The 24639-nt window shown below is 46.6% G+C and overlaps 1 protein-coding gene across 2 annotated transcripts; it reads right to left on the bottom strand.

Moving 5' to 3' along the window:
• Window positions 1-831: 831 nt before the first annotated feature.
• Window positions 832-24043, bottom strand: GPR20 (G protein-coupled receptor 20). Of its 2 annotated transcripts, XM_033058683.2 has the most exons (3): window positions 23955-24043; window positions 11275-11371; window positions 832-2165 (listed from the first exon to the last, which is right to left on the bottom strand). In XM_033058683.2, the coding sequence occupies exon 3, from the start codon at window positions 2144-2146 to the stop codon at window positions 1085-1087; it is 1062 nt and encodes a 353-aa protein (XP_032914574.1). In that variant the 5' UTR covers window positions 2147-2165; window positions 11275-11371; window positions 23955-24043; the 3' UTR covers window positions 832-1084. The 2 variants fall into 2 exon arrangements, with proteins under 2 accessions (XP_032914574.1, XP_032914584.1); XM_033058693.1 differs by lacking the exon at window positions 11275-11371.
• Between the last annotated feature and the right edge of the window lie 596 nt (window positions 24044-24639).

Genomic DNA, 24639 nt, shown 5'->3' on the forward strand with positions numbered 1-24639 from the left:
TTTACGCATTTGCATTGTTTCACTGATATAATGTCATCTAAAACATTCCCCCACCATTAGGGCTAGAATTTTGCAGCATCCTTAACCTCTTTAAACCTTTAAGAGCCTTTAAACATGGCTCTTCAAAACATCCTAGTAAATTTGTTCTGTGGTGAATTTCAACCTAGATGCCTGAGAAGCATTCTTTTTCTGTGCTTGGAAGTATTGACTTTTGAGTGGATGGACTGCTGGGGAAATTAGGACAGCAAGCCCTGGTGTTACAACATGCCAGGAAGAAAAACCAAACCAGAGTAGTATAGCATCATAGTCTGGTTCTGGTTTTCATCTTGGCTGTTTTTCAGGGAGACAGAGCAAAACAGCAGAGTTTTCTGGGACTCATGTTCATTTTCACAGATTTTTGTATACTCATCTGCAGTTCAGGGGATTTAGTGATCCAAATACAGGTGGAACATATCCTTAATCTCTCCCCAGCACAGACAATGCGTATGAAAATATACACATTGACATGTTTTTTTTCTTATAACCAAGAGGAGACTTCACTGCTTGACTTCATCTCTTCCCTGAGAAGGTTCAGACTTTTTCAGGAACAAATGAATAGTCACTAGTGGGTTAGAATACTTGCTTTCCCATTCCATTGGCACATAAAATCTTTGTAGTGGATAGCTCTGGAAACATCCCTCATGTCCTTTATTGTTAAGCATATGCCCAAGGCACAAAAATCTTTCATTACAAACCAGAGCCATCCTGCTTTCTAAGTCATCCTAGAAGTGTTGCATTATGATGACAAACATGAAAGGAAAACCACAATAAAGAGTTTGTTGCTAGCAAAATGTCTGTATTAAAATACAAAGAAAACATCCCTGCTGGGAACAGTAATTAATAAACTCTCTTTTGTATGGTACTAACAGCACTGTAGGTTCCATTTCCAAACAGACCACAATGTTCTTGAGGAATAAATTCCACCCCTGTCAGTCTGAACCTCAGCCTAAAATACAAAGAGTTCAAAAACTATAGTATTGTGCATACTATCAATATTCCATCATCATGGCACTGGCTTACTGCAACGTGTCCCATCAGATGTGGGTTATATCTGGACACTGCTTGGTGATGGCAAGCTCAGAGGGCTTCCTATTGTGTTTGAGAAGGCGATGATTGCGTTGGAGCCCTTGGAGTTCTTGTTCATACCCACGATGTCTGCATTTGTTTGTTCTGGCTCGGTTTTCCTGAAGATGTTTTTCATGGTTGACTGGAAGTTATTGGTGACGAAGCAATAGACAATGGGGTCCATGCAGCTATTGAGGCTACTCAGAGTCACTGTCACATGGTAGACGAGGAGGCTGACGTTGTAGGGCATGTCTGGGTTGATGGAGATTGTGACCTGTAGCACATGGAAAGGAGTGAAGCAGATCATGAAGATGATGAGGACGGTGATAAGGAGCTGCACAGCCCTCATTCTCCTCTCCCGACTCTGGTGCATGAGGCTGGGCTTGGACAGGGCACACATAATCCTGGTGGTGAAGAAGATGATTATGATGAGGGGGAAGAAATACTCGCAGACCATCAAGACCAGGATCTTGGAGAGGCAGCACTCGGCAAACTTAATCGCCATGGTCAGGATGGAGAAAGTCACCACGGTGGCAAAGATCCAAATGAAGATGCAGATCCCCTTGGCACAGGTGGGATTTCTCCACTTACGCGAGGCTTCCACCTGCACTATTGCCAGGTAGCGGTCAACGCAGATGCACGTCAAGAAGAGGATGCTGCAGTACATGTTGACAAAGTAGCCAAAGATGTGAACCAAGGGACATTTCTTGCAATCCCCTGCACTGTAGAACATGATGATCCGGACAGGCAAGAAAAAGCCCACCAGGAGATCAGTTACGATCAAGTTGATGGTGTAAATAACAGAGGTGGTTTTTGTCTTGGTACGGAAGCAGAAGACGTACAGTGCCAAGCTGTTCAGCACAACACCCACCAGGAAAATGATGGCATTGACTACCATCAGGACAATCCACACGCTATAAAAATCTCTGTACAGGTGTTCATCTGAGTGGATGAACTTGGAGACCAAGTTGTTGTTGGAGTTAGGTTGCTTGGTGGAGTTGACAGCGTCAAGGGCTGGCAGTTGGGTGGAGGAGGTCGGCATGGTCACTGACTTCAGCAATCTGGAAGAAAAGAAACAGAGGTATAGTGATAAATATGTCAGCATCCTTAGGGCTCAAAATCTTGTCACTTAAAAATATTTCAGCCAACATATTTGCACATCCTGAGTAGTAGATCCCCATCTACCAATATGGACTTACCAATAATCTCAAAGAAAATACCTGGGCTTATAATTAGTGTCTTCCAGTGGTTCCAGATGTATGTTTTAGGGAAGACACACACATCTCACTTCAAGTTTCTCTTCCTCTTCCTTGAACAAAAATGGTTCTAAGGACAGAAGACCTTTGCATAACCATAACCCCAGCATTTAATTCCTAAAATATCATATCCCTTGCCTTGGGCAGGTGATCCCATTAGAGAGTTACATGCAGCAGTGTTTTCAGGAGCTGAAAGATTTCCCTGAAATTAAAGAAAGGCTGGATTTTCTGAGAAAGCAGAAGCAGGTTGTGTGGCATCTTCAAGAGATCTGCGTTCACAGCAACAGCAGCCGGAAGATTTCAAGCTAAGGGCGTCAGCCATTAGTCCTGCCAGGGTTTGACAGTTTAATTTGCAAATCATTCCTGACTTATACACTATTTTAAACTGATTTGTATATTAAAAAGATTTTAAAAAAAGACCAAATATATACAGAGACTTGGTTGGTTTCAATAAAAATAAATGGTTGAAAAATGTCTGGAATATCTCAAAGTGGCTGGGCAGAGCTTTGAGGTTAAAAAAATCAGCTGGGATCAGCAGAGAATGATGCCGAAAGAGTTGATTTATGAGGGTTTGAAATCCCTGCTACCAATGAGCCAAATGCAGAAGGACTGGGAGGCAAGGAGCTGCAAACACATCTCTCAGCACTCACAGAACTGCAGTGTGCCTGGGCTGAGTGTCTCAGTGTGGAAGTCTGGAATTGCTGAGGGAGCCTGGATGTCCAGCTCCCCAGCATACCCCATCCTCTGGTAGCTTTTTCCCCCTCCTCTAATCCTTTTTGCTGCTTATGGGCATCAGGAGGATGGACCAAAGGTGCTCTGTCACCTGTGAGATGCTTCAAGCTGTTAGTGGCTGTGCACAAAGTAGAGGAGGAAGCTACTTAGGACAAAAGTGAAAAGTGGATCCTGAGGAGAGTCCCTGCTGGCCAAAAGAAAATATTTTGCAGGGACAGGACTAACTGGGTCCAGAGAACACCTCAGCAACTCTGAGTCTGCCTCATGAGTGCCAAAATCTTCTTCTGCCTGCCCACCATGTCTCTCTGAATTTCCTGCATACAACAGTCCTAATTTGTCTCACCAGTGTTTGGTCAATAGTCAACATTCAAGATCAAGAGTCCTTGGGATGATGCAGCCTAGTCATGATTACTCTGCTTGGTTCATTCAAGCCAGGTGAAAGTGAAGCAGAATATTTGTTGAGAAAAGGCAGACATTAGAACTGAGAATTTAGAAGACCAGGTGTGAAAATTCTTGGAGAAGTGACTTTGCCATCATGATGGATCTTGGGTTTGTTGGTCTGGAATCTGGGGATTGCTCTAGTTTCTTCTTGCCTCTCAGTTTGTGAAAATGGTTCAAAAGAAAAAGCTGGTTTTTAATGTCCTTGAACTTAGAAGGCTATTTCTAATCAAATGGCAATTTGTTTTATTTAGGTAGCCACTGAAGCCCAAAGAGTTGAATTGTCCATTGGAATGGCTGATGCTCAAACATAAAGCCCTCCTGAGATCCAACCCAGTGCCAGAATACACTGCAGGACTGAAATCGTGCAGCCTGGGGTCAGGCCACCTGTAATGCCCCAAAGAACTACTGGGCAAAGAGGAACCATGCTAGTTTCTGTCCCCTTTTACCTCTAGGCCATGTCCAGCAGAAGCCAGACATTGGAACATCATCTGTTTCGGGAATGACCAGATTAATTTACCCTGCACTGAGCTCTGGTGGCAGCCAAAGTAGCACACATGTTCACGGTGTTCTGTCTGCGTCTGACTGAGCCTGCAGACTCCTGAGGGAGAGTCTTGTCTCTTTACAGTGAGCCAAGCACACTGCCAGAGAAAACCAGGAAAAGCTGGCCCCGAAATAGGCTGAAGGTAGTGGAGTTGCAAAGTCTGGCACCTGAGAAAGATGCACGGGGAGGATGCAGAACCCTGGCCCGTTTTCTGCTTATTTCCTAAAATTCTCACCATCTTCTCTGTTTGTTTGTTTCACTCTTTAATTATGAAAACAAACTGAAATGAGCAGATGCCTGGATCTGTTCCCAGCTTTCTCTTTGCAGATGCTATCAAGATGAGTGCTGTGGAAGCCAAGGAATAAAGAAAGACTTTGATGCCCCTGGAGTGCAGTTTGAGGTTGTACATCTGTGTTCAGACACATACCTGAGCAAGGGGAGAAGACAAAAACACCCATCCCATCTCTGAGCTTACTGTATACTATAATTAATAGTTAATATTAATAATAAACTGTATTGAATTGCATGTGGATTTGTCTCCTCATTGTAATTCCACAGCACTGGCTGTTAGTTCTGATTTTGCATGTTGTTAGTAGCTTGACTCCTCTGGGAGATTTTTCTTCAGTCCGAGCTCCCTTATCACAAACACCTGATATTCATCTTTTTTTGCCTTTCTTGTCTCAATGAAATCTGCAATTCCAAATACATTCAAATGTTCCTCATCCTCACAATGCCTTTGAGGGATGTAAGGCATGTTACAGACAAATACAAAATTAAAATAATCAGCATATACAATGTACTATATTACACAGTCACCTTTTCCACTGAGCCCCATGTGCAAGGAAATAGACTCTAGATATTGTAAACTGCTAAAAAACAACAGGTAACATTGTGTTTGCCAAATTGAATATACAGAGAAGTGCTGCATTAGAGCTTTCCCAGCTCATCTCTGCCCCATCTGAACTCAAAATCCAAACAACTACATGAAAGAAGTCCCGGCATATTTAATTAATCCTGAAGATTTCCTCCCTGACAGTCTGTGGAAAAGCTCCTCTTGGGCTGTGGTGGGAAAAATCTTCCTCTAATCAAATTGTTACTGATGGATGTTTGGGTGAATGGCCTCTTCCTTTCTTTGTGGGACTGCTCTCATCTCATGGCTCACAAGCAGAAAGGATGAAGTGGACTAGCAAAGCAACAGAATCCTCTGAGTGCTTTTAATGAGATGGAGCTGGACCAAACCCCCAGTTTACAGATGCTAAGGATTTTTCCATTGTGGGACTCCAAGCCCGTGAGAAAGGTACATTACCCCATTTTGCAGAAAGACAGCCTGACCTTGTGTCTGAGCAAAGCTAAACATTTCCAAAGATTTTGAATTCTTCCCTCTCTGAGTCCAAATATTATCTCAACCAGGTCTTTTTCTGTACCATCAGATGTACTCATGCAAGTGTTAAAGTGAGTCAGTTCAGCTACCCATCACCATGACATGGTGGCATATGGAAGTCAGTGAGAGGCATGGCTAAATTAATAAGATTTGCAGTCCCTGCAAACCTTTATTTTGCTATGTTTTGCACTATTTATTACTTGTGACTGTGGTATGAGCTCATGCAAGAACCACCTTTACTTACAGAGCAAACAGACTTTGGGTTAACCCCCTTCCTAAAATCTTCAAAGAGCTTAGAGCTTAGCCTACTTCATACCTAACTCAGCCCCCCAGATTTCCATGCAATCCCTGTTTCTTGGAGCTGGCAGTCTGCAAAGCCCAAGATGGGTAAACACACATCCTTCTGAGTGCTGTCTGGCCGTGCCAGTTGGCCTATGCTGTTGTATTATACCTCTCAGGCTGCATTTTGTCTGTCTGGCTGGGAGACTGTGGGTAGCATTTCCTTAAAAGTACAGCAGACATCTGGGTAGAAATGGGATAAAGGGAGGGACAGAGAATGGAGGTTGACCTGCTTTCCCTTGTTCTGATAAAGGTCCCTGCTCAGCACTGGCAGAGGGAGACTTGCTCTGAAATACTTTCCCATTGTTGTGTGATGCAACCAGTTCCATCATTCCTGGGCCAAGTAGGAAACAGATGGTCACTGTGCTGAAAACAGGTCCTGCAGCCTCTTCCCTCACTCACTCACTGCTTGGCATCACACTTGTTAAATTAGCATGGGCAGCTCAGTGCTGTGTCTGGCTCCAGGAGGAGATCCTTGACCATTCCATATTCCACTTCACCCAACCTTGTGCTTGGTGACAGCCTTAATCCTCACCATGACCTTGCTAAAATTAATGGGGCTCACTTCCTTAGCCCAGGGGACTTTTGGATCTAGCTCAGCAATTCAAGTAATGGGATACAAAAGAAAAGGCAGGTCAAACAACTGAGTTTTGTCTTAACTGCATGCCAAAAGGATTATTTATTGGTGTGCAGAAAGGATCTCTGTGTGCAGACCCGGAGAACACACACTGGGATCGGAAAGTCGAAAAGGACATTAACAAGCACGAGCGTAATTTAGTATAAACAGCTTCAGCTTTTCTCATCTCCCTGTCCTGAACTGGAATATCTGATATGGCAACCTGGCTCCTCTATCATCCTCCCTGTTCCCCTCACCCTGTCCTGCTTGCTGGTGTTATTCTGCTGCCTGGGGTGGCAGCAGTGTGTGTTTAGCTTTGCAGCCTTCCCGTGTTTAAAGTTCCCTGTGTGATTTATCATCATATTTATAAATGAAGGGTTAAACTCACTCTCTTTCAATTTAAATTGTATGATTCTCCTTCTGGCAAGCTCTCACTCAACTCTGGCTCAAACTGGCCAAATATGGTGTTTTTGTGCATGTCGACCTTGCCCTATACGTGGTAGAGCTAGTTCTGTGTGTCCCGTGCTCAGCCTGGGGAGGGTGGGTTTGCTGACGGGGGGAACAGAGAGAGAAAGGGAGAGAAAGGGAAAGAATCCAGCAGCTGAAAGGAAAAAGCTGGTACCCATCTGGCCCTTGGGCTACGAAAAGAGAGATAATTCTGGGGGAGACAGCTTCTACTCCGAAGCAGAAATGGGGCAGAAATTAGGGCAGGTAAGATCCCATTTTTGTGAGATCAGATCTCTGCTCTCACTTGATTCCTGGGCATTGAGGTCTCCTTTAAACCTCCAGGTCTGAGAGTGGCTAGAAAAAGTGTGAAACACCACCTTCTGGAGAATTGCAGTGGAAATAGCCAAATCTAGAGCAGAGCTGGATTATTCCTTCCCCTCCAATGCTATGGACATAAAAGGGACTTTGGAGACACAGAACACATAGTTTTATGAGTGTCAGATTAAATGACACCTGATTTCTTGCAGTCTCATGTCTTGCAGTGGCTCGCAGGGCTGGGGGAATGCTTTGCCCTGCTTGAGATGCTTATTATAACTTTTTCCCATGTGGACACTTGGCTGCCTTAATGAGCACTCACATTCCAGCTCTTCCCTTGGCTCCGACACTTGTTTGACTTTCTTCTTTCTTTGCTGCCTAATTTCCTGAAAATAGAGGTGATCTTTCCCTTCTGCCAAATTCTAGTTGAAATTAGGCAGCAGATTGAAAAACATTAGGAGGATGGAGGAAATTGGAGCTGACAATGACACAAACAGGCATTGAGAGTGATCCTTGTTTCCTCTAATGTGAACCTGCAAGGCATTTGTTAACACTCTCCACCACATGTCCTTTCATTTAGGTCTTATTCCCTGCAAATTCACAATTGCTTTGACACTGAAACACGGCAAACAGAGCTGAATGGTTTATATGATAAAAAGAGAGTATTGCCTGCTTCTTCTGGTTTTCCTGAAGAGAAATAATTTCAGATTTATGCCAAACCATGGAGAACTAGCCTGACTGGTGCTGTGACCACTTCCCTGGGGAGCCTGTGCCCAACCACCCTCTGGGTGAAGAACTTTTCCTAATACCCAATCTAAACCTACCTGGACACCCCTTCAGGCCATTCGCTCGGGTCCTGTCACTGGTCACCACAGAGAAGAGATCTGTGCCTCCCCCTCCTCTCACAAAGAAGCTGAAATTTTGATGAGGTCTCTCCTCAGTCTCCTCCAAGCTGAACAAATCAAGTGACCACACCTGCTCCTCATACAGATTTCTCTCAAGGCCAAGAGAGATTTAACCCCCCACACTGACTTTTAAATGTCTAATGTTGGCCATAAGAATCAGATTTCCCATCTGGCCAGAGGGAAAACTTGTATATCCAGTCTCAAGCATAGGGGCAATCCTTCAAGACCTATAAACAATCACAGACTGAGGATATGTAGAGGCTGATGCAATGCTGGTTGTTGGGCTGGTGTTGTTGATGTGCTCTTGAGCTGTTTGACTCCTGCCTGAGATGCCCAGTTTGCCTCTGTGTGCTCCTTCATCTCCAAGACCCTGCTGTGGATGGGCAATGGATATCGCTCTGTGTTGAGATGTGAGCTTCACCTACCACATCGAGTTCAATGCTGTGTGTACACACTTGGGCTTTCCAAAATCACATCCATTGAAGGTGAGGGACCCACATCCCTAGCTCATTTTGGGGCAAGAAATAGTCTGTGGGTGCCCAAGCAATGATTTAGTCTATCAGGTCACCCTAGGCCATGAGGGATCACTGCCAGTCAGACGATGGAGAACACAACTCTCCAAAGTGCATTCCTCTTCTCCACAGAGCAAAGTGACCCAGATGGGACTGATGCCACTTGGCTAGGACCAAATGCCAGCTCTCTGCATCCAGGCTTGAGCCTGCTGCTTAAAACCAGGTGACAGATCACAGTCCTGGACACCCCAGAGACAATCTATTTAAAACTTGGAAAGGTTTGTGTGGTTTTTCCTCAGCCCTTGTCCTGAGCATGCATGAAAAAACTGAAATTATGCTCCCAGTGATACACAGAGGAAAAAATTCACACACTGGCAGTTTTCTTAATAATTTATACCTCCTCTATGGCCATTTGCAGCAGCAATGCCTCAGCCTTTGAAAGAAAGAGCCCAGATGTGCATGTACAAGCAAAAAGAGAAGTGGGATTGTGCATACTTCCCCTCTCCAGAACTAGAAATATCCACCCAGCAGTGATGGGTACCTAGGGAACCCCCAGCACATCTCGATGAAGCTTGCTGGTACTGGTCACCTATAATAAAGGTAATAATAAAGGGGGTTTGCCTCTTTGTGCTTATTTATACCACACTATGTAGAAAAATCACTCCCAAAACATTTGGATGTCTATGATGCCTTATCAATACCACTGTATCTCATGTCCCTCTTTTCTGTGTTATCAGATCTTGGCCTTGGAGTGACAGGAATGCTGTCTTGGTGAATGCTCTATCAATCATGCTGCTAGCATTTAGAAGACCAATATCTCATACCCTGTCAGGGCTTGTACCAAGTGCCATCTGTCACAAGAGAGCACGGAGTGACATCTCTGCAGTAGGTGCTGTGTGTCTCCAGCTCTGTTACTTCCAGAGAAATCAGAGCGTGACTTCCTGAGTGTCCCTCTCTGTCCCTTGTGGAGCATTATAATTAAGGGAAAACATGCATTTTTTGGGCAAAATTTTTTCCAAGATGATTTAAATATTTTTAACAAAAGTTACATCTTAAACAAAACATATAGAGTTGGACTCCTATGGGTCCAGCCAGTAAAGATGGATTTGAGCCTGTCTTCTTGGGAGGTTGTAACAGTGAAAGAGAAATGCATTTGATTTTATAGGGATTACAGTAATCCATCGAGCGTTTCCAGGGTGCCTGAGACAAAGTGCTAGAAACGTCAGTTGGGAAGAACAGCTTTTGTGGCTGTGTGCAGGCAGAACCGTGCAGGGAAAATTACCATATAGGCACATGCAGGAACTTCACAGGCAAGTGCAAAAACAGTATCTGGCCTTTGTACTGCTGCTTGCTTTTAAGAAGGAAATTTTTAATTGCAAATTTAGCACTCTTTGAGCACTTTCTCCTCTTTCTGCCTTCAGCTTCCTGCTTGCTCTGTCCTTTGGCAAGCTGAGAAGGGCAGTAAAAGAAGAACAACAGCAGTTCTACTGTTGGGGAAATACCTGGGTTCCTGCACAGATAAGGGAATGCAGGACTGGTGAAACAATGCTCACACCTCAGGGAGCACAGGGCACCAGTGCAGGTAGGGATGAAGAGGCGATGCAGAGGGGTCAGGTGTACCAGCTCTGCCTCCCAGCACTCACTCCAAGCTGTGCTGCTTTCTTGGCGGCAGGGAGAAACTGAGGCACAGAGCCATGTGTGGTCTTGGCCCGGGGAATGCAGCGAGGTGGGAGACCCAGTTAGGGAGCAGACACCTTTTGAGGCATCCCAGGATGGAAAACCATGTCTTAACCCTTTGGGAGATTGGTTTCTGTCTCCTGCCTGAGGTTTCCTTAGCTAGGCACATACAACAGTGCTGTGCAGACCCCACAGTGCCTTCAGGGCTTGCAAATTTTGGATTCACCTGGTTAACCTGGAAAAACTCAGTGCTGTTGGTGAGTGTGCTGCTGTGAAAGCAGGGAGCATTTCTGAAAGGGTCTGCTAAGGACCTTGGAGAGGATCTGCTTTCTCCTCTACCTACCCAACAAGTGGGTTCAGAGGGAAGACAGCACCCTTCCTAGAGCGGAACTTGCACCCTGCTGCATAGCCAAACAGGTAAAACACCCCCACTCGCTGCTGACCCCATTCCAGGCAGTGCACCATCTCTTTTCCTGGCTTCCAAAACCTTCCTGTATGCATTTCACCAAAAATTAATTATGCCTGGAAGTGCTCATGTACAAACAATATCACCCCCGTCTTCCCAAGAGCTGCCACAGTGCTTTTCAAGAGGAAAAGCCTGCAACTTTTCACACTTCTCATCACCCTCCATCTCCCTGAAGAACAACCAAATATCCTTACACTGCCCCAAATCCCAAGAGCAAAGAAAGTCACAAGGGAGAAGCTCCTTGAAGCCCCTGCTAGCTGCTGGCACAGCCTGGCTTTTCAGGTCAGCCACTTCCCGAGGGATTTCCACACCTGCTGCATGGGCAGAGCCACAGACTTCCCGAGCTGCTCATCCATGAGCTGCTCATCCACGTGTTCAGTGCAGGACCCTTTCCACTCCCACCCCTTCCTGCTGCAATGGCCAGGACTTGGAGTCCAATATCCAGCAAATCCTTCCTGGCCCCCCACTGTCTCCGACCAATACCCCAAAGCATTCCCTGCAATGGTCCCCACAGTGTATCCCTGCAGGATGGACTGACTTACCTCTGGCCCGATCTCCCTTCTATGTCAGAGGAGCTGCTGGTAAGAAAATTGCCTTGTGGACCTGGCTGCTATCAGCCCAGGAAAGAGACATCTGTTCCTACAAGCAGAATAACTGGAGTGACTACAGAATATGAAGAAATGCCTAATCTCCCTCTTGCGTTCTCTCCCTCTTCCCCCCCCACACCCGCCCCCTGCTTCTAAATATAGCCTTGCAACTAATGGGAAAAAATATACACTACCAAAAAAAAAAATATTTCCACTTGTCTGTAGTGTTCAGAATTTCTCCCCAAACATCTGGCTCCTTGCCCTAAATCTCTCTGAAATTTATGAAGTGCTGTAAATGCTGAAGAGGGCTCCAGCCGTACTCACGGTGCTAATGCCTGAACATCTCTAGTAAACTAAAACTGATGTTGCTGCCCCCAGGTCAATTTTCCTGTGTCTCTGTGGGAACAAAACCTCCTTGCTGGGAACTCGCCAGTTCAAGGCCACTGCAATGCCACCACCCATGTGTGACATGAGGAAAATTCCCCTCTTTCCATCTTGCTGATGTGAACTGGGATTAGGGAGAAGCATCCCTGGCAGCTGCAGGAAGGTGCAGAACCAAAAGCTACAAAGCCTGTGATGTGCTTTGAACCAAGCCAGCTTCCAGACCCTGAGAAAACCCCTGGCACAGGGAACCACAGGGTGACCCTGCACACTTTGATAGTGCTGCCTGCAGTCATTTGGGAGAGGAGATAATGAGATCTATCCAGGGCTGAAATGGCTGAGAGTGAGTGGCAATAGAGAGTCTGAGGCTCCACCAAGGAGCCCTCCAACATGTTCCTCCATCCCCATACAGCTCTTCCCTACTGGTAGTGGAGTCGTTGTGGGTGTTGGGTGTTTCTGAGTGGGGATTTAAGTATCTCTACACCCTTGGCTGCATGAGAAGAGACTGACATTGGACAAAGCATAATGAATTATCCCATTGTTGAGATGGGTTCAAATCACACAGCCAGAGCAGCTTTCAAGACATCTCTGCTAATGGATGCACTAAGGACTCAAAATCCCCTAAGTTTCATCTCAAGTCCCACTTCTTGCTCTAAACTGGGTACCAAACCCCAGTCTATTTTGGGATTTGCACAGATGTTCTCCCCAGGAGCTTTTCAGTAGCTTTAGAGATTTCTTCTGGGGGAAAAGGCAGTAAAACAGTGAAAGCTTACATCAAATTTATTTGTTTAGAAATACAGAGAGGATGGATGCTGGATTTTAGTATCAGCCCTGGCCTGCATCGCATTTTAGATAAAGACCACACTGGTGCCAATGCAATAAACATGCAGGATATGGCCTGTCACAACATGACAGCATCAACTGAGAGGCATTGAATTCCAGGTCAAGAGGGCAAATCCATAAATAGAGGAGAGGTAAACTCCACACATGCATGTCTGACTGGAGCACAAACAGTAGCTATGGTTATTAGAGAAGGTTGACCTCATTTTCTGGAATTACTTTTTCCCCCTTGGATCTTTCCCAGGAAGAGTGAGCTGATCCTTTTTGTCTGGTTATTTTATTGATTTTCTATTTTGAGTTTCCTCACATTGAGGAGCAGATTGTTTCCCCAGTTTCAGGAACATCCTTCTTGGCTTTATGAGCCCCCTGATCCCGGCATCCAGCCTTCCACAACTGACCTCTATCTCGGGCACGTGCCTGAACTTCCATTTGTTTCTCACTTTGTTGTGCTTGGGAAGCAAGTGTGATTGGAAAGTCTTAATGAACCCTGTCTGGGTGATCATCTTGCCTTCAGTTCCCTCCATCCTGGAAGTTCAATAGGGAATGAAGAGAAGAACAAAGAGAAGGTCTAATGTTGAGCAGGGTGGATGAACTTGGACCCTATCAAAGTACCAGGACAGGTTTCCCAGAGAAGCTGTGGCTGCCTCATTCCTGGAAGTGTGCAAGGCCAGCTTGGATGGGGCTTGGAGCAACCAGGGATAGTGGAAAGTGTCTCTGCCATGGCAGGGGGTTGAAACTAGATGGTCTTTAATGTCTCTTCCAACCCAGACTATTCTAGATTTCTATGATTCTATCATTCTCAATGCCTTTGGTGGCAAATGCTTAAGTTTCCCCCAGCCTATCAACAAAATTTTTATATTTAGGGAATGGCTCTCTGGAGTTACAAATGTGAGACTGTAAGAAAGAGAAGACTTTTCTCCAGGATGAGCTGTTGGTACCTGCACTCTGTCCACCTTCTCTGGACTGTCTGGTCCTTCCTGTGTGAAGACTGGTTTGGTTTGATGCTTCCATGTGATACAGGAGAGCTGCATTCCCATCCCTGTGCATGGAATAATCAGTGCCCTGCACTCCCCCACTATCCCAGCCTCTCCCTCCTGGCTGGATTTAGAGCTAGGCTCTGAGTGGCAACAGCTGCAAAGTTTCAAGTTGTGCCTGAGATAGTGCAGAACATGCCATATTGGGAAGCAGATGCTGCTGTTAAGGTGGAGAAGGCACATCCGGGCTCCGGGCCACGCTTTGTCCCAGACCCGGTTCCCACACTCAAACTTCAGGAGGAGTTGCAACCATAGCTGATTAATGAAGAGCTTCTATCATCTCTTGATTTTCAGTCATTTATCATCCTCCCAGAGGGAGCAAGTAAGGCAGGGAAAAAAAAAGAGCAAATCTTTAGTAAGTGGAAAATTTTCAAGCTTGTTCATTGATAATAGAAAAGTATTAAATATTGGGGTGAGATTGTAGGTAGAAGAAGGTATTGGCTCAGTCAAAATCAGCATGTAGAAGGACTAATACTTGTGTCAGTGAAGGATGCTACTAGCCCATGGTAACTCCTAGCAATCCCTTAACCTTGCCATGTAGAACAGGGCTCTGGTTAAAAAGCTTCTGTGGTACAGGGCAGAAAAGCAGGAGGCCAGATGGCTCTTGAGGAAGGTGGAGAGAAAGGTGATACCACACATCCCTCTGGGGTATGTGTCCTGTTTTTGTCAGGAAAAGGGTGTACTCTTCCAGACCTATTCAAAAAGGGGAATTGAGCATCCTTTGATCCCCTGCTGTGGGAGAAGAGATTGAGATTAGGCACTGCATAATGAACTTTAACAGAGCTGAGATGGCCTCAAGGCACATGGTCAGATCAGCTTTCAAGGTGTCTCTGTTGACCAGCTCTGCAAGGACCCAAATTCAGTGTCCGAACATGCCTGTGCTTTTTTTGGAAGCTGAATTTAGGCTCTGTTATACTGAACAGATCCTCACAAGTGAATTATTTTCTTCAACAGTGGAGGAGAATTCTTATCCAGTAAGGTGCTGGACACAGACATAACAGAGTTCAGAAAACTGAGGAGCCTTTACTCACAGTCATGACTGTGTGGAGGTCACCAAAGAGTGGGATCCTCACTGCAGGGAAGACACTGAAGGGTGGGATCTTCACTGTCCTGTCTGGAAAACCTCTTTTGAAGCAGCAGGCTTCATGGAGAGGCAACAATGTGAGCTCACCAGGTGAGTAACCCATGGCAGATAAAGTTAATGGCATTGAGGAAAGTTTTTACCATTTTACCCTCTGCAACTACTCTTCCTTCTGGTAAATCTATCTCAGAAGATCCTCAGGCCTTAAAAAGTGCTGGAAAACATTCATGTATGTCTCTATGATATGCACTGCCCATGAGCCCTAAAATCTTGGTTATCCACGGTCTCCAAGGCTATTATGGGATGCTGTGAATCAGAACTGACTCAGAGAACCACATAGGTTCTCACAGGTGGGCCAGGGGTGGAGAAATTTCTGCACTGGACCACCCTCCAGGATTCACCTTTGATTTAGGGGGAAATATGTGGGCAACAGGGCTTTCCCCAAATATGTAGGGACTTTCCACCTAGGTCAGGTGTTCTTCAACCCCACCACACTTCCTTATCATAAAGAAGTGACATGTGTGTTCCCCTGGAGAGCAGTGTGGGAATGCACTCCTCTTTGGTGGGTCCTGAGCTGGTACTTTGTGGAAGTGATAGCAGGGCAAGTGGGCAGATCCTGAAAGCAGATCCAGGGTTTTTCTGGTGCTTTTGGCAGAATCTAAGGCAAGCCCAGTTGAAAGAACCTTGAAGATTGAGGCTGGGATCTGTCTCCAGCTTGGCTTTTAGCTTGTGGCTCCTACTCATTTGGACCCAAAGAGAACAACATGTGGCTTTACCTGCTGGGCTACAAGAGGTCATTCTTTGCTGTTCTTTTGGTGATCCAGGTGTCATGCTGGGACATCTGGGAGGTCCTGGGACTGCTTTGGGATCTGAACCCTGAGACATTCATGCTGGTTATGTCTAAGGTGTAGCTGGAAGGATTGGAGGAAAAGATCAAAGTTCTCTCTATTAATTCTTAGACAGAATCTGTTTAAAGAGACAACCTTTGTGCCTTTCCTGCAATGCTGGGATAGAAATACCAAATAGACAAAGAAACGTGAACTACTTATCCCTGGAGAAGGAGAGCTTGGATTGCTCCCCCAGTGACATTCTATAGCCCCAGGGCTTTTTAGCTAACAGTCAGCATGGGCAACAGAGGCTGTGGAGAGCCACAAAAGATGGTTCAGCTGGCTCTCTTGATGGCATCTCAGCAGGGTCCAGAGGCAGCTGTACCTACCTGACGTCAGCAGCTCTGCAGGGCACAGTCTGTGTCCTCTGCCAACTGCTCAGGATCACAGGCACTTCCCAGCACTCTCTGAGCTGTCACTTGCTGTCTTCAGAGGACTTCTAGGGCTGGAGGCCACCATAATTTTATATCCCTGCCTCTAAACAGGCTCCCCATCTGTGTGTTTGTGCAAGGAGGGAGAGCAGACTCTCACCATATGAGGCCTCTGCTGATGGGATCCAGCTGTGGTTCATCTGCTTGATGAGGGACAGGGAAAGACAAGTGATGCCATAAAATGATGGCTGTGGCTCCTGTTGGGGAAGTTAGGCACAGGGAAGACAGTGTGTAGGAGCCAGTTTCCTGCCTGCCCACTGTTTATTTAGGAATTTGCTTTGCTGACCACTGACTGCCCCTCCATTTTTCTCCCCAGGCTGTGGCATTTTTGCCAATGGACCTGTTGAGCTGGAAGAAAAATGAAAATATCTGCAGTGCACAAAGATCTGCTCCTCTGGGCACCTCTGAGGTCTTTCCTGAGTGACTGGTTTGGAGCACATTGGGCCTGCCTATCTCCAGTTCTTGTATGACAGGGGGTATGAAGTGCCTTACCTGTTACAAATGCACCCTGTGAGGGTGAGCCAGGATCCCCCTCTCCATCCCAGTCTTCCCAGTTCAGGGCACCACACCAGCAAAGTGAGCCACCAGGACTCTTTGGCCACCCAACAAAGCGTGTCATGTCTCAGCTGCCCCTACTGATCCAAACCTCATTGGGATCCTTTGCAGGGTCTCACTGTGGCCTTTCTGGCCCCCCAACCCAGGTCTGGCCAGTCACCTTTTGTACTTTTTTTTTTTGCTATTTTTTTTCAAAGATTCAGAAGCTAATTGCCAAGAACTCAATGTCCAGTGTCATAACCTCACTGCAGAACTATCCCCATTCCCAGAAAAGTATTTCCTGTTGGTTTTGTTTGTCACTGGGTGCACAGGGACACTGGTGCTTGAAGGGGAAAGCTACACAAGCTTTGGGCTTTGGCATTACTTGGGCACCATGCCCTGGGAGGTCAATGCTGGGTGGAGTGGCTCTTGCCCACTCTGCTCTGAAGGCTGCAGAGCAGGAATTGGCAGGATTGTTGGTCCTTGGATGGTTGAAGAGCCCCCAGAGAGCTCTCAGCACTCTGCTCCTGTGTTGGTGGCAGTGGGAAGCACAATGTGGCAGGGCTGAGCCAGAAAACCTTGAACTCAAGATGTGCTGTGTCCTGCAAGGATGCAGAGGCCAGAGGAACATTTGAAAACCCATGGCAAGGAAGTAGTGAGGAGCTCAGAGACCCAGTCTGGTATCTCCACCTGCTCTGATTTATCAGTGACCCCAAACTTGGAAAGGGCCAACAGGAGGCTCCCAGGGCCATCTGTTCAACTTTTGGGTTTTTTTGCTTTATGAGTAACCTAGCCCAGGAGGAAGGACACCTGCAACTCAGAAAATCTGGTACTTGGACCCACAAATGTAAAAAAATACTTTGGAGAAGGACATCCTCTCCCTGCTCTCTGCAAACATGTTAATCCTCCTCTCCCATTCCCTTTGTTTGCCTGGTTTGGAGAGATTTGGAAGGGCTCAGGGCAGGGCTGTCTTTTGTTAGACGTGCACAGAGCTCAGCAATGCTCTGATCTGGAACAGGGCAGCATAAATCTGGGGGATTATCATAGGAAATGCCACAGTGATGAAAAGGCCTATAGGAATGGGAAGAAAAGAAAGGGCCCCATTTGGGAAGAAAAAAACCCCAACAACCACTCTGCTGCGTGCTTACAAGTGATTTCTAAAATTGCTGCCTCTAGAAGAAGCTGGTACATTTGATTTTTTTTTTTTTTGCTTTTTTTCCCCCCCCTTTTATTTAGAAGGGTGTGTGTTCCTTTGTATTCTCAGCTGTTTAGAATTATAGATCCTGTCCTTGCAGCAAGTTCTGTGTGAGGGGCCTCACTGGAGACAAAAAACCCCATTTTCTGGGGAGGTGCCTCAGTTTCCTAATGGTTGGAACCATCCCTTAAAGCACAATGTGCAGAAGTGCTCTGGGAAATCTCCAGGAAGGGAAGGAGGGAATCACATGTGTGATTTACTGGAAACTGTGATGCCAAAATAATCCATTTTCTCCTAAAAACAAATGGAACAAGGTGCTGGGCAGCAGAATCCAGCCGGTACTGTTTGTGGTGGTGCTGTGTTTTGTTATGGGGTTATGGACCCTTTTGTCTCCCACCTGGAGCAGAGGAAATCTGCTGAGACCTGAGTCAGGTGGAAATGTGATGGTTCAGAAATCCAAGGGGATATTTTCTCTGTCTGAGATGTGATTACAGACAGCACCAGATTGTCCCTGATGGTGAGGTCTTGAACTCACTGAGGTGTGGGCAGTGGATGGCATGATGAAGACCAAGACCCTACTCCAGTTTGTATTTAAGGTCTCAAAGCAAATTTTTTATCAGGAGCAAAAGCTCAACCTATCACTGCTGAGTCATTCCTTTCCATAATTTCATCTTTGTACTGATAGTTTCAGTCTTTGTTATGTTGGGAGTGATACAATGTTCTGTTTGATGTACCTTTCATGTCACCTGGAGGGATTATTTTCTACAAAAGCACTATTACATGTAATAGATAGTGTTAAATTGACTAATGAAAGGGGGATGTGTTTCTGTCTTGGAAAACATCCAAACCAAACCATTTGGAATGACCTGAGAGCAAGCAAATGTGACCCATCAGGGCAGACCAGCAGAACTGGGTTTGTTTAATCTACAGAGGAGACAACAGAAGGCAAACCTGATAACAGCAGTGGAGATGTCTGGGGCAGCTTCCCTGGGAATGGTGCAGGGTGGGTTGGTCTCACCATTAACACCAGGCTGGACCAGATGACCAGCCCAGTTTGTGGTGGTCTCAGTGTAGAGGTTTCCTTTGGGTGAGAGGAATCCTATTGCTTGGGCAGGGATGTGCAATCACCATCCCTGTCCTGTGTAATTCAGAGTTGGAGCCACAGCAGCAGCCAGAGGTTCCCCCCACAGTGCTGGAGCCACAGGTTAATCCCATAGCTGTCACATAAGCTAAGATGGCACCTTCTTTTGGGCAAATTCTGCTTGCTTCTTTAAAGCAAAAATCCAGCCTGCTGTGATTGCTAAACTGGGCTCTGCTTCTTTGGGTGTCTTTCCATTTTCCAAGAAAAATAAACTGCAGGCTCTGTATTTTTAGATACGCCATCTGATCATAGCTAGTCATATATCAGTCCCAATACTGTGAGTCAAGATGCTGAGCTCCACTGCTGAACTCCCTTGGGCAAGAACCAGCAGCTTGAGCCATCCTGGGTGTATTAATAAATCAGAGTGTTTAAAATAATCTTACACTTCCTTAGGTAAGCTGCTCACAAAGAATAATACAGTCGGGAATTGTTAATGCCAGCATCTCAGCAGCTCTGATTCTCTGGGTGAACTGGATACTGTTGTGAGTGGGAGATGAACAGCCTGGTATGAGACAGATCTAATCTAGGCAGGGGACAGAGGCAGCACGACTCCTCTTCCTTTCCCTCTCCTGCCAGTGACTGATTCCTGACGTCTGCCCCTTGCTATTTCAGTCCTGGGGATCCTCCGAGGCGGCTGCTGGTCAGAGAGAGCTTTATGGTGGCCCCTGCAAAAAGCATCTGATCAACCTACCTTGCACAATAGTGCACAAATGTGGAGTAACTGGTGTATTTTAAACCTCTTGCTGGTTTGCCTCAGCCTCCACAAGTCTGTGCCTCTAACACCACCGCAGCCTGCAGACAATTTTCTGTGTTTGATCAAAGCAGTGGGAAGCCTCAAAGTTGGTGTGTGAAAAATGCCTGGTTCCTGAAAGTGTTGTGCTACTTTATCACTCTAACTACAATCAATTTATCCACATAATTGGTAGCTGGAGACAGCATAACACAGCTTGGCAGCCTGTATTTTTCTCAGAGATGTATTGCTTGGCATATTCAAGCCAGGCAAAAGGAGCCAGCCTGGCTGCCGGGGAACTGCAGCTCTGTGAGTGCCAAGCAGGTGAAGCCCAGCATGACAACTCAGTTTTCTCTCTCCATCCTGCCAGAAAAAGACTTTGGGTGAAATTGCACCTGGCTGAATGTCTCACTTAAGGTCCCTTCCAACCTGAGCTGCTCTGTAATTTTATACTTTTTGAACAATGAGATACTGATAGGACAAAGGGGAATGGTTTTAAACTGGCACAGATTTGGATTAGATTTGAGGAATAAATTCTTCACTGTGAAAGTGAGGGGAGTCTGGGCCAGGTGACCCAGAGAAGTTGTGGGTGCCTCATCCATGGAAGTGTTCAAGGCCAGGTTGGATGGGGCTTGGAGCAGCCTGGGGTGGTGAGAGGTGTCCCTGCTATGGCAGCAGGGTTGGAAGTTTAAGGTCCCTTCCAACCAAGACTATTCTGTGTTTCTGTGATTCTGATAAGCCTAAGAATGCATGAGCCTCTCTGCTGAGGTGGGTAATGACCAGTTAGACAGTGATGGGTACAGGAAAAGGTGTGCTCTGCCTGTTCGGTTTGCTCTGCTCTGCATCAGCTGCTGGAGCATGGTGAGACCAGCAAGAGGGTGACCAGCAAGAGGAGAAGCTGGTTGCACACTAGTAGCTTTGTGTGGTGGAGGTGTATGACCTTCAGCAATCTCCTGTCCTCTGCACTTGAGCGCTAGAAACTTCCTTCATGTCCTTCAAGAAGCTGGTTTTCCTGTTGAGGCTGTCTCAGTGCCCCACCCTGCTGTGCCCAGGTACCCATTTTGCTGCATCCTTCTGATTCACCACTCTGAGAGGACCCTTGTGGGTTACAAATGCCTGTGCTGGTCAGTGTGCTCAGAGCTCAGCGCCATTTCACCTTGCTAATGCCTACCTGCAGCAGACAACCTTCTGGTTTAGGTCTTTGCAGCTGTTGATAGCTCTGAGTGAAACAAAATTTTGGCAAACCTCCATCTATGAGGCTAAAGACTACTTGTGATAACCTCACTATGGGACAGCTCCCCAAAGTGGCCCAAATCCATCTCTCCAGGTGTGCCATAGACAGGGTGACAAGTTCAGTGCATTCAGGGATGGGAAGCTGTCTGCTGGACCACCACTCTGGAAACAATTTCCTATATTTTTAGCCTTAGAGACATTTCCCAGAGCCTCATCTTTTTGGCAGGTATTTCTAGGGAAGGTGGCTGGAGCCATGAAGAGGAAGGGACGTTTGACACTAAATGTTTTTTTGCATCAATGTGGAAGAAGTCATCCTTTCTGCTGTGTGGTAATGGCTGTAGTGGTGCTTTTCAGCTGTGACAGATGAGATGTACATCTTTTATGGATTATGTGTAAGAGGTAATAAAGAATTCAGTTCTTCTGTGTCTATACACTAATGGTGTATCGATCCCAGTGAACATGAGGCTGAACAGCAGCATCCCTGCTTAGTGTCATCCTGATGGGTGACATCATTTCTTTGGTCACAGCCAGCTCAGCCTAATCCCATCTGACCCCCACAACTTTACTGATCCTTTGCTCTGGCTCTGGGCTTCACTTTTCTATTCCCCTGATTCATCCTTCACCTCAGTACAACTACTTCTGTGTCTGGACTTTGTCATGCTTGGCTGGACTTTACTGTGCCTCTGTGGGATTTACTGGATGGGAAGTGTTTCCCTGCTAAGCCATCAGTACGATTTGCTCAGTTATTTGTGATCTGCAAAAAATGTACAGCTAAAAGCAACAAATTAAAATGCAAGGATGAAAAATGGATGAGAGGCAAAAGAGAGAGCAGGAAGGGTCCTTACAGCACTTACAGATGAGCTGGCTAAGAAGTAGCAGACATTCCTCAGAAGGGGCTGTAGATTTTACCATAGATGCCATGGGATGTTCACTAACATGAATGAGTAATAAGTAGTCTCACCTCCTCCTAAACATGGTAACTGGACATTTATAGTAACCTGCTATAAAACTGCAGAATCACTGAACCCCACAGCATGGCTTGGGTTGCAAGAAACCTTAGAGATGATCTATTCCAAGCCCCCTGCCATGGCAGGGACATCTTCCATTAGACCAGATTGTTCAAAGCTCCATCCAACCTGGACTTGAAATCCAAAAAATGTTTGAATGTTACTCCCATGAGAAATTTTTGTGTCCCATTTTACAAAGGGCTCAAGGAGTTGGATGTTGCTGATTTTAGGCACCAAGACTCACATTTCCTTAACGGGTGAAGTTTCTCTGAATGTAATGAGCACCTGTCTGCTAAACATCCCCCTTTACTTGTCTCCAGCCCCTTGAAATGTGGGCTGCCAAAACCCTGCAGCCCTTATGACAAGTTGGAGTGCAGGATTTGCTCTTCCCCCTCTGAAAGGGGATGTAGAGCCAGGACAGCCTGCATCCCTGTGAGAACCACATCATCACAAGGGCATGGTGCACTTAGGGGGAGCAGAGCTGTGATGGTGTTGTACGTGCTCCTGGTGGGATTTATTGCTGTGTTCAGCAAACTCCTCCGTTCTGCTTGCTCTGCCTTGGAGAGGACGTGCTGTCAGAGATGTTTCATGTGCAATTCCTTCCTTGGCCTTTGCCTTCTGCTTCAAAATGGGGGAAGAAGTACTTTCAGGGTGCTTTTGGCACCTTTAGGCTCTGCAAAGAAGAACTGGGAAGAACTGGCTCTGAGTCTGTGTTTTATCTCTGCACTAGGGACATGGGGAAGGAGGCTTGAGCAGGGTGAGGGAAAATGCTCTGAAATAGATTAATAATTTGAGCAATGCTCAGTTGCATTGCTAAGTTGCCATGTGTCCTTGTAAAAAAGGATGGGGGAAGATGGGGATTTTTCTTCTAACTGTGGGTTGGCAGAAATATCGGTGCACAAAGGAGATGGAAAATTTCTTAGTAAAGAGATTTCTGCCAAAGGGAGGCTTCTGCCCTTGCTTGTGCTGGCAGATGCTACAATGGGAAGTGGTGGGCATTTCTGCCTCCTTTTTCCATGGCTGCCCAGCTTTCCCCTGCTCAGGGAGAGATTTACAGGGTGAGCTGAGATGCAGCATTGCATCTAATCATGGGTGACAGAGGTATTCGCCCTGGTGGTTTTCAATTGGGACTGTCACGCGCAAGTAATAGGGATTAAACTTGTATGCCACTGTTTTATTTCTGAATGGGGGAGTTTTAGCTTTGCAGGAGGAGCTGTCATTTCAGGAAAAGGGCTGGCTTTTTTTGCTGAAGAAGAGAAATTGGCCCTGGCATGTGAGAAATGCTAGAGGAAAAGGCGCCTCCTGTCACCAAAACACAGCTGAAACGAGTCCGAAGAGCCACGTTGCCAATTCATCACACTGCCACTGAGTGTGGGTTGTGTAAACACTGGAGATGCTCTCTCTATGCTGTACTGTGGCCAGACATGTCCCAGTTGGCAGAGACTTGCTGATGGACCAAGTGAGGCCATTCATCCCTTTCAGCCCCAGCTCTGGCCCAGCCACTTCCCCCCTGACACAGCAGAGTAAGGACATTTCCATAGCTTTTCCCTGGGGAAAGTTTTCTGCTTCCTAACCTTAAATTATAAAGTTAATTTTGAGCCTTCTCAGATCACTTTTTCATGGTTTGAGTCTAAAAGTCCTGTGTCTAGCTCTGCATCTGTATACAAGGACACTTGTAGGATGCACAGATGTGTGTGTATAGCTGGACTTGACACAAGTAATCTGTATATGGAAGTTTACCAGAAATACTCAAGAGGTCATGCAGAATCCCTCACAAAGCTCTTTACCATCCAAATAGATCAGTTCAGTTTATAGAAAACCCAACACTTCCCTCGATGAGATGCTTTTTTTTCCTTTGCACTAGCTCTGAACTCCCCAGCTCTCCTTTATCCCTCCAGCACCTGGTGTAGAACACTCTCCTTCCTCTCCAGTGCTGTTCCCACCCACGTGGAGCCAACCCGCATCCAACCCCAGGTGCTCCGGACCCAGCTCGCGAGGACTCCGCATCCCCATCCCGATGCACTCCAAACTCCCAGCTCAGCCGGGATCAGAGCACGCTGCCTCCCCAAGCTGCAGCGGGTGAATCTCCCTCCCTCTCCCCCTTCTCTCCCAGCCCCAAACACGCCGCAGGCAGCACTCACCCCGCCGGGAGGAGAAAGCTCCGCTGCTGAGCCCTGACCCGCTCCGGATTCCTCGCCCGAGTGGCCGCGGGCTCGCTCCCGGCGCTCAGCGCTCGGCGGGATGGGTGATACAGGATCCAGAGCTCCTCCGTTTACTTTTGCGTTGACGTCAGTGTCTTCTCGAGCCTCCACGGCTCGTTTTGGTAAAAAGGATGTCTTCAGGGGAGAGGGGAGGGGTCGGGCAGGGAAAGGAGTGAGGATGAGCTGGAGGTGAAGTTTTGTGATGTGATCAGGGAGTGGTGGGAGGTTTCAGGGGCTCATGCTGAAAGAGGAGATGCTTATGGAGACCAGGTAATCCTGGGTGTAGCTCATCACCTGAAGATGGGTACACTGGAGACCTGACCCTCACACAGAAATTAGAGTGGCTTGGGTTGGAAGGAACCTTAAAGATTATCTAGTTTTAACCCCCTACCTTCCACAAGAGCAGGTGGCTCAGAGTCTCATCCAACCTGGTATTGATCACTTCCAGGGATCTGCAGCTTCTCTGGGCAGTCTGGTCCAGTACCTCATTACATTCTACATAAAGAATTTCCCTCCCTCAGCCCTGTGCACCCACTGTGCAGCCAAGATGTGTGTAAACATTTTTGGAGGGGTGTGGAAAGGGCTGATAGTTGAGAGGGATTTGGAGAACACCATCAGGAAGTGG

Source organism: Catharus ustulatus, chromosome 1, assembly GCF_009819885.2.
Source record: "Catharus ustulatus isolate bCatUst1 chromosome 1, bCatUst1.pri.v2, whole genome shotgun sequence".
Taxonomy (NCBI): domain Eukaryota; kingdom Metazoa; phylum Chordata; class Aves; order Passeriformes; family Turdidae; genus Catharus; species Catharus ustulatus.

Excerpts from the sequence above, each read along its gene's own strand:
- GPR20 (XM_033058693.1), bottom strand. The coding sequence starts at position 2,146 with ATGCCGACCTCCTCCACCCAACTGCCAGCCCTTGACGCTGTCAACTCC.